The 17,664-nt window shown below is 32.3% G+C and overlaps 1 protein-coding gene across 1 annotated transcript; it reads left to right on the top strand.

Moving 5' to 3' along the window:
• The first annotated feature begins 16,056 nt into the window (after positions 1–16,056).
• Positions 16,057–17,402, top strand: LOC129874791 (zinc-finger homeodomain protein 9-like). The gene has a single exon (XM_055950150.1). It carries the CDS (start codon positions 16,193–16,195, stop codon positions 17,213–17,215), a length of 1,023 nt encoding a protein of 340 aa, XP_055806125.1. The 5' UTR covers positions 16,057–16,192; the 3' UTR covers positions 17,216–17,402.
• Positions 17,403–17,664: the final 262 nt, after the last annotated feature.

Raw genomic sequence — 17,664 nt, 5'->3', positions numbered from 1 at the left:
ATAGGCAGTCTTTTAAGGCTCAGTCCTATTTTTGAAGATTTTAGTTTTTCCTCATTCTTTCAAAGAAATTAAGAACTTCTTCTGCATCTAAAAAGAATGAGGGTACAAAACTCCGTGATTCAACACTAGTCAACCTTTCTCACACATCAATCGTAAAATTAAAATGAGTCAATTTCTGTCAATTTAGTCTTTCTTCACCTATGAATTAGTTTGTCTTCAAACAAAATAACATTTATATGTTTAGTTCTTTGTGTGATATTTTGCATTAATTATTACAAATACGGACTAATACTTTAGCTTTTGAGTTATTCTTTTTTCAGGGAGAGACTGATTTGCAAGAACTATACACACCTGATTCTCATCTCGGTGAGATACTTAGACAGCCCTTCTTGGGTTCAGTACTTTCTTTTTCAATAAAAAATTAAAATTAAAATGAAATAAAATAATAAATTATGTACACATTTTAAGAGTCATATCTTCTTGATTGGCACAAATACAATTGGGAGCATGTGAAATATTCGGTGTGATAAAAAGGATTGGCTTTGTGGTAAATCATAGCTTGTTGGTATCTTTCATTTATACTTTTGTGATGCTTGAATATTCTCTTGCGGGCATTCAAGGTAAGAATAAAACAAACGCATGACTTCATATGCATAGTGTGGTGAGCTTTAGATTAAAATTCAATTGCATTGCACTGCTGATCTAGAACTTGGCCTAAATGTTTGTTAGAGGCAAAATCCTGAGTAATGTTTGGTTTGAGAAAGGATTGTAAGCCTTTTTTGACCCGATTATCCCTTTCAAAGCCTACCAAATAACATTAATCCCAAGTTTTCCCCACTTTGAGCATAAAGCCTTTTTCTTTTGGATAACCACATCTTAGCCCTTTCCCTTCTGACTGCTTACATGCATTATCCCTCTTTTGGACCAACCTTCTTGAGCGCACTAAAGACGTGCAAATCACATAAGAAGAGGTAAAACATCAAAAAGAAGGGGTGAAAAGAGAAAATCTCTAATAAATAAGGACTCAAAGAAGTCAAGACAAAAGAAAGAGGTAGAAAGAGGTAAAAAGAGGAAAAACTCTAACAAATAAGGACTCAAAGAAGTCGAGACAAAAGAAAGAGGTAAAATGAGGAAAAACTCTATCAAATAAGGACTCAAAGAAGTCGAAACATAAGAAATAGGGTCAGACGTCAAAGGCGTATCAATCGTCAAAAGCACATATTCAGTTTGACACTCAAGGAGGAATTAAATCACATTTATCCTAAATAAATAACCTACCTGTCCCTAAATTTACATTACAAGCCAATGACAAGCACTACATGATCTCATTCAAATATTCTCACATTAGTGAAGACTTATATGTAGGCCAAGCATATGGTATCACAGTTATGCGTTGAACATTCTTGAGAGTGTGAGTGTACTTTGCAAAAAGTTCTCAAATCAAACACTTCAACTATGTGCGAAACAAGACTTTCTTTATTGTGAGGGCACTTGAAACATGAAGATTGGTATAATTCTAAACCTTTGTTTGAAGAAAGATGAAAAAATCTTGTTGACACTTAAGTATGTTTGAGGTACTGCTTGAAGCTATAGAAATTACCTCGAAGTCAATCTCAGTTATAATAAAGGAAATGAGAAATTTTTTTATGCAATCCTAATTGTTGGTACCAATTATAGTCAAGATTTGACTATCTCTTTACATTGAACACACACACACACACAAGCACCCATGTTTTTTATTACATTCTAAAGCAACTTTGGGATCATTTCTTTTTAAAATTATATTTTTTTTGAAATTAGATGATTTTCTCTAAATAACGTGATATTAGGCTAATTTCATCGGTGTGAGATGCCAATTTTACTTTATTAGATCGTTCATATCAAAGGGGTGGCATATCTTGTGTTTTTAAGCTGAAAATATTGCAAGGAATACATTTGTCCATTTCATTATGCTCATATTACACATGTGTCTACTAATGGTCTTATCTCAGATTTTGCAATATTTATCATCCACAAGTTTGAAACTACATTTGACTTGATTCCTGCACCAACAGGATATGTAGGCGCCAAAATGGCTCGGTCATGTTCACCATAAGATTTTAGTTTCTCTCTTATAATGAAAACTGGAACAGAATTTTTTAGAAGATCTCAAAAAATCACAAAAAGAAACTATATCTAGTAAGTCAAGATTGGAGATCATGTTAGTATATGCAACTGGATAGAATTTTTGAGAAAATCTCAAAAATTCCACAAGAATGTCAAAATTCTTTTTTCAACAGCTTGAGATTTGTCAAGAGATCTAACTGGATAGAATTTTTGAGAAAGGTCTCAAAAATTCCATCAAGAATTGTCAGAAGTTCGAAGTCAACTTCAAATGATCTCCAACATTGCTAGAATGGAGCGAATACCAATTCAAGATGCGAGCCACCGATGCCTCGAATAAACTTCCATCAAAGACATGAGTCCCAACGAACACAAATTGTTCAATAGAAAAAATGAAGGAACATGTGAAAGCATCGAGAAGATGACACTTTCACAATCATTGAGTCATCCCCTCGTTAAAGTGGACAAACATCGAGCCATTTATCTTATTACAGTGAACAATCATTCAAATCATCCAAGAGGATGATATTTGCATATCATTTCAAAGAGGTTCATGCATCATTTAAACCATCCAAGAGGATGACATTGTATACTCATTGCCGAGAGGGTCATTTCATTTTTATTGCATTACCAAGAGGGTCATGCATCATTCGAATCATCCAAGAGGATGACATTATCATACTTATTGTCGAGAGGGCCGTCATCATTATCATATCATTGTCGTATGGGCCATTTTATTTTTATTGTATTACCAAGAGGGTCATGCATCATTCGAATCATCCAAGAGGATAACATTATCATACTCATTGCCGAGAGGGTCATTTCATTTTATTACATTACCATACTCATTGTTGAGAGCGTCATCATCATTATAATATTATTGCAAATAGGGTCATTTATATTATATTACTGAAAGAGATAATATTATTGCCAAGAGAGGCATTCATATTATATTACAGAAAGTGGTAATATATTTGCTGAGATGGTCATCATCATATCATTACCGAGAGGGCCATTATCATATCATTGTCGAGAGAGCTATTCATATTATACTATCGAAAGTGGTAATATTTTTACCGAGAGGGTCATCATCATATCATTACCGAGAGGGTCATTATCATATCATTGTTGTCACAACCCAACCCCGTAGGCCATGACGGGTGCCCGAACTAGACACTCGCGTATACCCCTGTTAACTATAAGTAAACATGTCTCCTATTTGAGCCATGGTGTACCAACAAGAAAGATAATATATAAGCCGACAAGGCTATCGTAACATATAGGCACAACCTTACACGCATACATATACAACCCATATACATATCTACAGACCTTTAAGAGTAAGAACAGTAACATAAGGCGGGACAGGGCCCCCATCGTACCCATGAACAAATAAATGTATACATCGAGGGTTAATACCAAAACTAGGCTCTGGCATATTAGAGCACTTCTAGACTGCTGAGTGAAACTCCTACGCTGACGGATTCCCCAAGTGTGTATCTGTACCTGCGGGCATGAACGCAACCCCTACAAAGAAAGGAGACTCAGTACGACATATGTACTGAGTATATAAAGCATAACTGGAAGCATATCTGAGATAAAGGGAGCCAGGGGGATAAATACGTCGTGTAAGAAAACACTGTACTTGTACCTTGTGAAACATAATAACATGCATGCTCATACTATACAATATAGTCGGCCCTTTCAGGGGCTCGGTGAATCATAACTATAGGACCATCATAGGGTCTGGTGCCATCATCACCTTATCATATCACATCATCATCATATATATATACATATGTACCCGACCCTCTAGTGAGGGACTCGGTGACTCATTCCTGTCATTGCATTATTATTTCCTCATATAGCGTATCCGGCCCTTTAGTAAGGGACTCGGTGGATAATGCAGTAAACTGCGCATGATTACATACTCGGCCCGAGACTCAGTGATAGAAGGGTTACAGTATACACGAGTAGAGTAGTGAGTAACCATATGCAATTTAAAACATTGTCCAAGACTCAATGAAGTAGTAACGACAAATTGTCATTTGAAAATCAAGACGATAGTCATATCACTCATTCCTCAAATATTACTATTGATCATATCAAAAGATCCTTAGAAACCATAGGCATAAATCAAGACGATACAAAATAACTTATAAAAGTCAAGGATATTAACTACCGGAGAATTTCTTAGTAGAGAAATCATGAATCACCCTCAAGGCTCATATTAATCCTTACTTAATACTAAGCCATGCCGAAAGAAAGAAAGGACGGCTTTACATACTCTTTTATTTTCCCTTATGGAGTCATTATATACATATGTGCCGTGGAATGTACGGCCCGATCCTTAGATAAAAATATATATCATACTTGGCCCATCACGGGACTTGGTGCCATAAATATTTTATCATAACATCATAACTTATGTCAAAGACATATCAAGAGAGAAGAAGGGTATCTTTACATAATTATACGAAAAATATGCCAAGAGAAGAAAGGGCTTCACATACTTGCTACTCTCCATCGTATAGAAGCCTTGAGAGGCAATAACTCAACTAGTATAGGAATTCTACCATCGAGAAGTGAATAAGACTTATGAGTCATACTTGGAGTTCTATGAATGGAATTATCCCCATATTTCGTATATCAATCACTTAAGGCTAAGACATGCCAAGAGAAAAGAAGATAGTTTTACATACCTTTTTCGGGATTAATTGAAATTCGGCTTGCCTTGATACCTCCTTAACCTATTGACATGAAAGTAATACAAAGATTAATAGACTTTCACTTTTGAATAGCCCACTCCATAATCAAATACTAATAGGAGTCATTTCCTTATCCATTACCCCCGACTAGTTTGTTACTAGTTCTGATGCTACGGAAAATCGGGAAGCATTTCCCCTACAACTTCAATATCCCCGAAATTCTAACTCGGACAAAATATCAACAACCATACCAACAACAACTAGCAACATATTTACAATTAAATCACTTCAACCTTACACAATACAAGCTCCAAACAACTAGTTCCAAACTATGATACCAAAAATAGAGTTTCTAGTTTTCATTTTGCAAAACCTTTAACCGTAGAAAGCGGGGGTCATGTGGATGAAACCACAAGCTACCCCACCTCTTTTAGAACACTTTTATTCCCTGCAACACACACCACACAACCAGAAGCCACCTCCAAACACACAATGCCTCACTTCGACTACAATTGAACTATAACGATTTCAATTTAGATTGTTTCTACCGTCGAGCATTTCTACGACGTTCTTCCATTTCCAGCAGAATAAAATATGTGTAATACACCCTATAACAACACCATAAACTTCAAATTGAAAGGAAAGACCTTACCTTTCCCAAAATTGGCCAAAACTCGCCTCGGAACTTCTCTAGACGCGCTGAAATTGGGTGGACTGCTTGCAGTCCATTTTGGGCTGTACCAAGCCCTGATTTTATACTATACATACCTCTATATCATCATGGTGCACCCTAAATAATTAATTCACGAAATAAAATCAAAAAACTCACCTTTTGTTTCTCCCAAATCTGAGCTCTCTTTTTCTCTCTAGCTAGAGTTTTCTTTTCTCCTCTTCTCTAGAATTTTCTTGAAATTTCTTTGATAAGAATGGACTAAATGATAAGATGAGACTAAAAGTCATACAACATATATATAGGCCACTTAATTAATGGGCTAACTTTCCAAGACTTAGGCATTTTCTTTTGTTGGGCCTTAATATTACTATTATTATTATGAGAGCCCAAACTACTTATTACAATTATTATTATCTAAGCCCAAAAGCTACAAGTCTTCTCTCTTTTTCCAATTCACAAACTACTCTCCAAAATTCCCAATTTTGCCCTCGGCCCTCCTCCGTATTTCCACATCAATTTTTTTCTATGAATATCACACCGATACAAAATAGAATAAATAAAATAAATCACAATGTCATTCCTTGCAAATCAAAATTTCTTTCTTTACGAATGCCCAAAAGTGTGGGATATAACATCCCTCCCCTCTTTAGAGTCGTTTAGCAGCGATATAGATTATACAGCTCACATGGTAACTTCTAAGAAGCTTACGAACCTTCCAAGAAACTTAAGAAGCTTAGGAGCTTAAAAAACTTAAAAAGCTTAAGAAATTTAAGAACGCGTTCCAACGTACAAAGGTACGGGGTGTAACAATTGTCAAGAAGGACATTATCATATCATTGTCGAGAGGGCCACTATCATATCATTGTCGAGAGGGTCATCATCATATCATTGTCGAGAGAGCCATCATCATTATCATATCATTGTCGAGAGGGCCATCATCATTAGCATATTATTGCCGAGAGGGTCATTTCATTATATTGCATTACCAAGAGGGTCGTGCATCATTCAAATCATCCAAGAGGATGACATTTGCATATTTATTTGTCGAGAGGGTCATTTCTTTATATTGCATTGCCGAGAGAGCCATTTTATTACATTGTATTGCCAAAAGGATAGTGCATCATTCAAATCATCCAAAAGGATGACATTTGCATATATATTTGCTGAAATGGCCAATTTCATTATATTGCATTACCAATAGGGTCGTCCATCATTTAAATTATCCAAGAGGATGACATCTGCATAATTATTTGCTGAGAGGGCTATTGTATATCGATCTCATCAAAGAGAAACATCAGCATTTTCAAGCGTTTTAAATGCCTGAAGGGCATACGTAATACGCGTCAAATATTAAAGAAGATTTCAAATGCAACTTGCCAATAGATCATTATCCTATCGATGGAGAAATATATATCCTACCAATGGATCACCTTCATTCGTCCTATCGATGAATATATAACATCATCCTACTAATGTATCATCATTCATCCTATCGATGGACCAACATATCTTACCAATGGATCTTCATTCGTCTTATCGATGGACACATATTTATATCCAATTAATGGATCTTCATTCGTCTTACCGATGGACAAACAGTTATTATATCGAAATATCCTACCGATGGATCATATTCACTCATCCTACCAATAGACATGCATCATATCCTGCCGATAGATCACCCTCATTCGTTCTATCAATGGACATGCAACATCATCCTATTAATGAATCATCATTCATCCTATAGATGGACCAGCATATCCTATCGATAGATCTTATTCGTCCTATCGATGGACACGCATTTATATCCTACAAATGGATCTTCATTCGTCCTACCAATGAACATACAATTATTTTGCCAAGTATCCTATCAATAGATCACCATCCTACCGATCGAGCAACATGATCCTAGAAATGGATCAATGATGATTTTCAACATGCAAAGAGGATGAAAGAAAGTGTTAACGACACCAAAGAGGATGCAACACAACGTGGAATCTTTTCTTAGCAGCGAGCTCGGACACAACCCGAAGAAAAATATAAAACTCATAGGACACGAGCTGAGGAACGACATCCTCCACAGTGAACCACATTCATCTCGAAAAGCGTATGGGTATTTCGGGGTCCGGCCATAATTCAAAAATCTATACCAATCCCTTTTTCAGAAAGATGAAGATAGAATCGATCAAAATTGGATTTGTTAATTTTTTGTTCCAGGATCTCTTCTATCGATCTTATCCAAAGAAAGGAACACCCAATTTTGACTCTCCATAACGCAAATTAGCTGTCGAGTTTCTTTAAATTTTTAACATTTTTGAAATAATTAAATTCTGTAAAAACAAAGGTATTTTCATATTAATCTTAACTATTTTTTTTTCTTTTTATAAATTTTAGTATAATATATATATTTCTATATAACTATATTTTTTATTACTATTTATGTGGTTATTCGAAACTCATCTCAAAAGATTTTATTTTTTACTAAATACAATGTTAGCTAGGTTAGTTTAATTAGAGTTTGTATTTTTGAAATTTTTAGTTTTTTCTTTAAAAAAAATTATTCTCCCACATCGAAAATTCATGAAGAATTTGGGGGTTTTGGATCTCATATAAAGACTCATATTTTCTTTAAGAAGAGAAAGAAGTGAGAGGGTTTTTAGCCACTCAAAGTTGGAAATTTGAGTTAGTATAACATATATATTAATTTCGTGTTCTTTAGTTACTTGAATATATTTATTCTTTCTTTTTCTTTGTCTACTTATAATATATGTTGTTAGTCACCTCTAGGATGCCCCTCAAGTTGATACATTAACATATCATGATATATTCCTTCGTTTAGCTTAAAATGAGTAGATGCTTATATAATTTTATTTTGATGCATGTGATATCGATTCGAATCCATCTTTGGAATCCATCCTTGCATATTGTTGAGTTTGAGTCTCCATCATCTTACTCAAATTGCTAAAAAGTTGATAAATAGAGAGGAAACTAATATTCATGGTTTGAATAATATTGGGTTGTATACATGGAATACAAGTGGAAAATAATGTCATATACATTGATATACAGTATTTATACAGTTTGATATGCAAGAAAATAATATTGTATATAGTGATATACACTATATATACAGTCTAATATACAGTGATATACAACAGATATAAGGAACAAACATGGGGTATACAGTGTGTATACAGTTCGATATACAAAAATAATATTGTATACAATCTGATATACAGTATATATACAACTGCGATATACATTAAAATTGTGCTTAAGGCCCAAAATGTAGATGATCTAACACCTTAGTCCAGACGTACATCAACTAAGTGGCGACCACATTTTCATTTGTTATTTATTGTTTATTTATATTGATTCGGGTTGTAATAATTTATTTACTTATGTTATTTATGCTTACTTAGATATTAATTTTAATTTATTTTAACTTAATTATATTTCCCCAAAGATAAACCAATTCATTTAATTTGCTCTTTAAATTATTTTCTATCTTTACTTAGTCATTTGATAAACTTTTACTTTTTTTTATATGCGTGTATATTATTTTTTCAATCTTTAAGTTTGATTATTTTTTCTAAAAAATAATTCTAAAGTCTTCGTTTCTTTTAAATTAATATTTTTAAAAGTTAGTCAAATAATTTTTCAAATCGTCGGATAACCACACATTAACGGCTACTTTGAATACTTAACACTTTCTCAAAGTGAAAATAAAAACTTCGTACATTTTTCTATGAATTTTTAAGACTTAAATCTATTAGGATCTTTTAAATTAAGTTTTTTAAATTTTTTAAAAAAATTAAATAGCGACTCTTCTTTTCTAAAATTGATTTTTTCTCTATAAAGTTGAAATTAATTTTAAACTATCTTTTTCCGACATAACTTAGGGTACTTTCTTTTACTTTCTTTTTACTACGGTCTATAACATATTTATCTTAATTAATAACTAAAATCACCATTAACCCCCCCCCCCTCTCTCTCTCCCCCCTTTCTCTCTTTCTGCGTCATTTCTTTTTTTATTTCTATTCTTTTTTTGTCTTTCTCTTTCTTTCAATCCTTCTTCTCTTTTTTTTTCTATTTTTTCCATTTTTTTCTTTCCCTTTCTCTTTTAAAAATAAAATCTGATTATCCTAATTTAAAACTAATTTAAATAATATTGAAATATTTAAAATTCACATATAATACTTATAATATATTTGTATTAAAAATATTTTAATTATCTATTCTCCACATTTTAATTATAAGATATTGAATTCAAAATCTATTATAATTATTTTTTTATTTTTTCTCTTATTAACAGATTATATTATTGTATTAAAAATATTTTAGTTATATATTCAGCACATGCATTGAAACATACATATAATATGTATAATATATTAAATTCAAAATATATTATAATTCAAATTCAATATTATACATTGTTATGAATTCAATTGTTGTTATTTCAACAAATATAATACATTTCTCACAACGTAAATTAATTTAAATAGTACTAATTTTTTTGAAATTCACACATAATACTTATAATATATTTGTATTAAAAATATTTTAGTTATATATTAATCACGTGCATTGAAACATGCCTATAATATGTATAGTATATTGAATTAAAAATATTATATTTATTTTTATTTTTTTCTCTTATTAACAATGCTAAAATATATTAATTTATTAAAAATATTTTTATTGTATATTCACCACGTGCATTGAAACATGACTATAATATAATATATTGAATTCAAAATCTATTATAATTACTTTTTATTTTGTTTTCCTGTTAAGAAAAATATTATTATATTAAAAATATTTTAGTTATGTATTCACCAGGTATATTGAAATATATCTATAATATGTATAATATATTAAATTCAAAATGTATTATAATTCTTGTTTATATTTATTTCTTTTATTAGGTTAGAAATGCATTATATATGTATTTACATAAAAATTATATAAAAAAATTTAACTTAAAAAATAATAAAATCATCATTTCCGTAATATCTTATCCAAAATTAAATTTTAAATTATAATAATTAATTATTATTTTTAAAAGAAGGAGAAAGAAAAAGAGAAAAAGGAGAGAGGGGGGAAGAAAGAGAAAGAAGAGAGAGAAGAAAAAAAGAGAAAAAGAGAGTGCGAACGGAAAAAACGAAAGAGAAAGGAGAGACAAGAAGAAAGAGAAACAAATATTTTTTTTTCTATTTTGAATTAAAAAAATTAATGCTATTTTTAGTAAAGCTAAAACATATTTTAAAATTCATAATTAATGTTATATATTGTATTATTTAAGTAAATGGGTCATTTCCTAACTAGTAGCCCATCAATTACAAACCCAGCGAAATCAATCCCTCAAAAGCCCAACGAAAAAATATGAAGCATCATTTTACTCTTGGCCGATCACATAATTTCACTAGTATTTGCCCCCTCTCCTACGTCCCTTAATTATCCAGAAAACATTTATATCATCAATCAGAGATAGTAAATGGTATGAATTTTATCTCAAATAATTCTTTTATTCCGCGTACCAAACAATCCTTATATGTTCTAGAATTTTGGGTCTGAAGTGAGCTTTCGTGGTATTTGGTTTTCATTTATGTAATTTGGGGCCCACCTTTTGTATATGAGTAAAGAGGAGCTATGCTAGGAGACCTAAAACTAGTGTTTCACGAAAACAGAGACAAATCAAATGAAATATAAGATATATGATAGTTACATAGATATTTAAATTTGGTCTCATATAAAAATAAGTATTTTAATTTAGAGAGCGTATGTATATTTAGACATTTTACTTTAATCTCAACTGATACTTAAGCATTCTAATTTATCTTCGTTGTGTCTCATGGACACTTGATACTGACATGACATATAAATATTAGAAATGTCTAGAGATTATTTTGTATATTGGAGTGTTCGACTAACATAGTGAGGCTTGAAGTGTCTATATGTATATAAATATGGTATGTCTTAAAAGTCACCTAGTAATTGAAATTGTTGTTAGTAGGATAGTAATTATATACAATTTAATAATTATACAATATAATAAGTATAATAACCTGTTTTTTTGTCATAATAGCATTACACTGTAACTACAGTCGTGCTGTTTGGTTGTCTTAGTGACTTTCCAAACAGACATTCAAAGTTAAAGTGTTTACTTGACAATTAAAACTAAATTCAAATGTCTGCTTACATATATAATATCAAATTTTTAATTATATATAACTGATGAGCCCTTAAATAAAGTAATTCATGTACACTACAAGTTAAACACTAGGGCTGTTCAGAATCAAACCATAATCGATAAGTCAATCATAAAATTGACTTATTGATATTGGGTTATCAATCGATTAATGGTTGGTGAATAAATTATAATTTATAGTTAACCGTTTATCGGTGAGGGAACGAATTACTTAATTTCTTTATTGAATAAACCATTAACCCGATAAAAATTATCGTACTTACATTTTTATTGTAAGTATATTTGTTAAATAAATGCTTATGTGTATGCACTGTCAAAATTTAGAATTTCCTTTATTTCTCACTATGATTAATAATTACAGAATTATCAGCTTAATTATAACTAAAAAAAATATTTTGTTTGATTGAAGATCAATATATTGGTGAGTAAAAGTTAAAGAAGGGACCATAAAATGATTGAGCTAATACACCTATCATGCCCCGAGAGGGTACCCTGGACATGGCCGGCACTCGAAGAGCATTGATGGTCCCCAAGCGAACCACTTGGTCCTATCCTATCACACATTCAATCATTCAGAGAAAGACTCAACATCAATTTAAAAGACATTCAAGTGGGCTAACCAAATCAACATTTCAAGAGGAATAATGTATTTAAAATAAACTTCAAATCAACTCCATATCATAAGCATAGTTTTGAAAATCAAAACATTACTCAACATTATCATCTATCTGTCTGTGAAGCCTCTAATACTATCCAGAAGGTGCCAATGATAAGTCCATGACTTCCCAAAAAGAAATACTCAAAGAAAAGATAACTAATCCAGAGTGCCTCAGGATGCAAGGAGGACTCACCAAATCTGAGAGTGGGAGTGATCGTCAATGATGCGCCTGTTGAGGATCTCTAACACATGTATCTGCATTATGAAATGATGCAGGTATGCAAAATGGTAGAAAGGAGAAACAGTCAACAATTACTTACCTCAAGATCATCAATCAACTCAAGAGATATGCAAAAAAAATAGAATTTAGCAAATGTTTTTCAAGTTGACTCAATCATCTACAATCGCAGTCAAACAATCTTATCATGCAAGATCATATCATAATTGAGAGATTCTCTAACTAATAACCATCACCTATGAGCCGGTGATGTATAACGAAGTGGTGTCGTTGCCACACCCGTCCAATAGCTTGATTGAGTAAAGGATGAATCACTATCATTGGATCTACAATCAATCAAAGTCCATCATTTTGGAACATAAGAAGATTAACCCTTCATCCTATGATGGCGACGTAGTTCATGGGCATTGAGCTATAACTACACTCTTACCCAAATTAGTGCTCAATACTCCTTCCAAGACTCAATATGCTCATAAGAATCAAATCAACCAGTTTATACAAATCAATCCATCTAGTCACATTGACTCTAATCAACTTAATCATCACTTCTTTCAATTAGACATTCTTTTCAAGACTCATTCGTGACTCATCAGAACTCCAATCAACAATTATTTAGACTTCTACTATCCAACTCAAGTTCGACTCATGCTCATTCAAAATTCACCAATCAAACTTTTAGACTCAATCAATGTGTAATGCATTGAAATTTCATACTCAAATAGGGTTCATGTAGGGAGAAACAAAATCTTTTATTTTAAGTGTTTAATTCATGAAAACTATCAATCATGCATGGTTATGCAAAAATATACTAGGATCTATAAAGATCTTTCAAAGATTCATTCATAGGAGATCTTATTACTTACTACTCAACCAATCATATACTTACGGGCACATGAAAGAACTTAAACCATGTTTTAGTTAGCCTTTCATAATTGGACTTGAAGAATAATCAATAGTTCGAAGACCTCGCTTAAATAACTTGAAACCTAGCCTTTCTCCTCTTCTCAAATCCTCGCTCTTAAATAATCTAAGTGTTAATGAGAGGGTTATGCGTTCAGGGTACAGTTAAGGGATTAAATTTAGTTCTAAAACGTTAGGGTTTTAGTCTAACAGGGGTGGAAAAAGATCAATTTATCCTCATTAAAATCATGAAGTTTGTCGCCTACTTGTAGAAATGTCTACGGGTCTTCATCTTCAGTCGTGGAATTGGGATGGAGAATGTTTGGGTCTACGACTCGTTTCTTCAAGTAGTCAAAGATTCTACAAGTCGTAGACTCAACTCGTCCTACAGGTCCTAAAAAATCATTAAAAAAACTGTCTCTAAATTTTCATACGATTCGTTATTAGACTCTTTGACGGGTCGTCAACTTGACTCATAGAAGTGACATTCAGAGTCTGAAATTTGGCTAAGTGTCAGGTGTTTCTAAAATTTTCTACCATTTTAAAAAAATTATAAAAATTTCTACTCTCTCATATTCTCTGATACATCACTTTATGTTATGTATTGAGAAGTCGGATACATCATTTTACGCAATATATTAGTCAGATACATCACTAACATAATGTATTAGGTCGTCGAATACATCAATCTATGCGATATATCAATCGGATATATCACTTTATGAATGTATCAGAACATATATTCGAAAGTGACAAAAAATAGAAATTTAGGATAATTTTAAAAAACGTAAGAATATAACATAATTAGAAAGAATTTCCATGGAATTTATGTACATTAAAAAAGGGTAGGTTAGTTCCTTATGCACCCAACGGTTTCAACCTTTTTAGAGTCAAATCGCCTGTTATTTAGGTTGTTGTTTTCTTAGTCATTCGTCGTTAAAAGACTTAAATTACGGAAATGACAAGCTGACAATTAAGTATTCAAACTAGTCTACGTAATCATACTTTGTATTCCTTCTTTAAATAAAAAAACGTAAAAGAATGGCAAAACTACGTACGTGGCAACTTTTCAAGAAAAATAATCACGTCCACGTTTTGGAACAAAGGACACGTGGCTGGGTTTTCGGGAGTTAAACATACTTATTTAATAGCTAAATACTCATGTTTCATGCACTAAACTCCAAAAGGCAAAGATAAGTGTTTTAAAAGACTATTTTGACAAGATAAGTGTTTTTAGATTATTTATTTTTTTCATTCGGCATCGATTAAATTCGAATCGCTCTATAGGATTTATTTGGGGGTGACACTTCCAACATATTTTTTTTTCATACTTAAAACTCAAATTCGAGCCTTCTGGTTAAGAGTAATTTCCCGAATTGTCCAAGGGTAGTTTGGGAACACTGTGCCAAACACAATTAAATTGGTGCATAAATATATGTAAGTACTGTTATTCTGAACAGCCTAATACAGATCCCATTTTAGTGTTGTAAGTGAAAAAATGACGAATTTAATGGTCTATTTGGACATGCAATATGGAATATTATGATATGAAATTATGATTTATAATTTGATTGGTTTGAAGTTATAGTTGTTTGGATAATTTGAATTCCTTGAGTTATTTTTACAAATCGTTTTTCTGTAATTTTATCAAATGAGCGAACTATAGTTTATATCTAAAATATCAGAATATTCTAAGGTACTACATTGATAAAATCACATGGCTTCATATTTTTTTTATAAATAAATGTTTTTGATTACACACTTTCAAATACACATTATTTTATATACAAGAAACATCAATCAACGGTTGTACTTAGTAACTAGTTATTCTTTAATATAATTCTTTACTAACTAGTTATTTCTTAATATAATTTTTCACATTGTACGGACAATTTTTTTTATACTAAACATATGAGTCTTTTTTTGTAAAAATTAAAATGACGGGTCTTTCTTTAATTTACAAATATAAACTTATTAGTCAAATGTTACATTGAAAAAAAAATATTAAAATCATGAATTGGAATCTCAAATCATATTTTTTCGAAAATATTGAAAGATAAAATCATAATCTCAAAACATATATCTAAACATTAAAATCATAATTTTATATCGCATATCCAAACACGAAAATATAATAAAATGGTAAATGTTCTCTCCTATAGTTGGTTCAGTAAATGCATAAGATATACAGTAAATTTGTATACTAGTGGATCTTCTGTTTCAATTGAAAGTCAGTAGATGGGACACCTTATAATTAACGTTTGACACTAATTAGTTTCCTAAAAGACCCTACTTGATTTGGCCTATATATTATAATAAAGTGAATAAACCTGTATTCCTATCTCACTTAAACAAAAGATAACTTAAGTAGTAAGTACTCTATTAACCAAAAATTAGAACTCATAAGCATTTAACTTATCAATAATATTTATTACACAGATTGACACCCAAGTGGGTGGTGGGGTCAGCTGCAGCTGCAGGTTAACCATAGATTAGATTAGATTAGGAATCAAGGTCAAAAGAACACCAATGGTTAACAAGGACAACCACAAAAACCAAGATTTTTATTATCTACTCTCATCAAACCCAAAATCCCCTAAAAAACAAACCCTCTTTTTCCTCCTCTCTTATTTCATCTAATCATCAAGTATTAAGAGCAACAAAGAGAAGAGATAAGAAGTAGTAGTAGATTGTAGGCATGGATTTAACTATCAACGCAACAACTACTGCTGCTGCTACTACAACTATATCATCAGCTGTGAAAACACCTGAATTAGCTGAAACTGAAACTCCGAGTCGGATCCAACAACCAAAGCCCTTCACTTTCAGTAATGGTGGTGTTCTTAAACGGAAAAATCATCATCCCGTGCCGGTGGTTGTTTATAGAGAATGCCTCAAAAATCATGCTGCTAATTTAGGGACTCATGCGGTTGATGGATGTGGAGAGTTTTTGCCTATTCAAGCTGCTAATCCAGCTGACCCAACTTCACTAAAATGTGCTGCTTGTGGTTGTCACCGCAATTTTCACCGCCGTGACCCGGAAGAACCGCCACCCATCGCCACCGCGGCTATTGAGTACCAACCTCACCACCGCCACCATCCTCCACCTCCTCGTGGGGACCACAGTAGCCCGAATTCTCCATCTCCACCGCCGATTTCTTCGGCTTATTACCCAGCTTCTGCACCACACATGCTTTTGGCTCTCAGCGCTGGGTTTTCTGGGGAGAAAAATCCGAATCCGCCTACATCGACTACTCCAGTACCGGTAGCTAATTCTAACGGGAGGAAGCGTTTCAGAACGAAATTCACTCCAGATCAGAAGATAAAAATGCTGGAATTCGCAGAAAGAGTTGAATGGAAAATGCAGAAGCGAGATGAAGATTTGGTGAACAATTTTTGCAACGAAATTGGAGTTGAAAAAGGGGTTTTAAAGGTATGGATGCACAATAACAAGAACATCTCTGGCTCTAGCTCTGGCAAGAAATTAGATCAACCACCCACCGGCGACGGCGACGACAACCACCACCAGAATGGTAACACTGACAATATTGTTAATGGGTTTTGTATTGTTAGTAGAAATAATACTCATCATGACAACACTGACTCGGAATTTCACATTCACCATAAAAGCAGCATGAACGACGACAACAACAAGAAAGAACATTCAAGTTGTGATGCTAATAATGGCGTTGTCGCTAATGGGTCTTCTTCTTCATCTTGATTTTAGATTAGCTTGAATAATGTTTTAATTACTACTTAGTAATTAGTGCAATGAAGAGGAAAACTTTGAGGCTACTACTATATATTAATTAGTGACGTTTATTTCTTTGTTCGTAAAAATTAGTGCTTAATTAGCTTGATGATCATGAGATTATAACAATGAAAATTAAGATTGTTCCAACCAACAATTTCAGTTGTTATTTTTTTGTTTTGGTTATGCTTTGGTAAATTATGCACACTATTTTTAACTTTATTATGGGTTCTAAATTCTATCATCACGATTTTTACTGGTAATAATTGTTTTCTAAACATACAAATATACTATCTGATTAAAAATTAATGAAATCCATCGAATTTGTATTCGGATTTTTAGCTCCGTCCCTACAAATTTGCATGTCTGCAATTAGATACTGCAATATTAGGTTCTGTTTATGAGTCAGAAAAGAGAGA

The sequence above is a fragment of the Solanum dulcamara genome, chromosome 11 (genome assembly GCF_947179165.1).
Source record: "Solanum dulcamara chromosome 11, daSolDulc1.2, whole genome shotgun sequence".
In the NCBI taxonomy this organism is placed as follows: Eukaryota; Viridiplantae; Streptophyta; class Magnoliopsida; order Solanales; family Solanaceae; genus Solanum; species Solanum dulcamara.
Note: the sequence above shows the minus strand (reverse complement) of the source record. Positions and strands in the feature narration are given on the sequence as shown.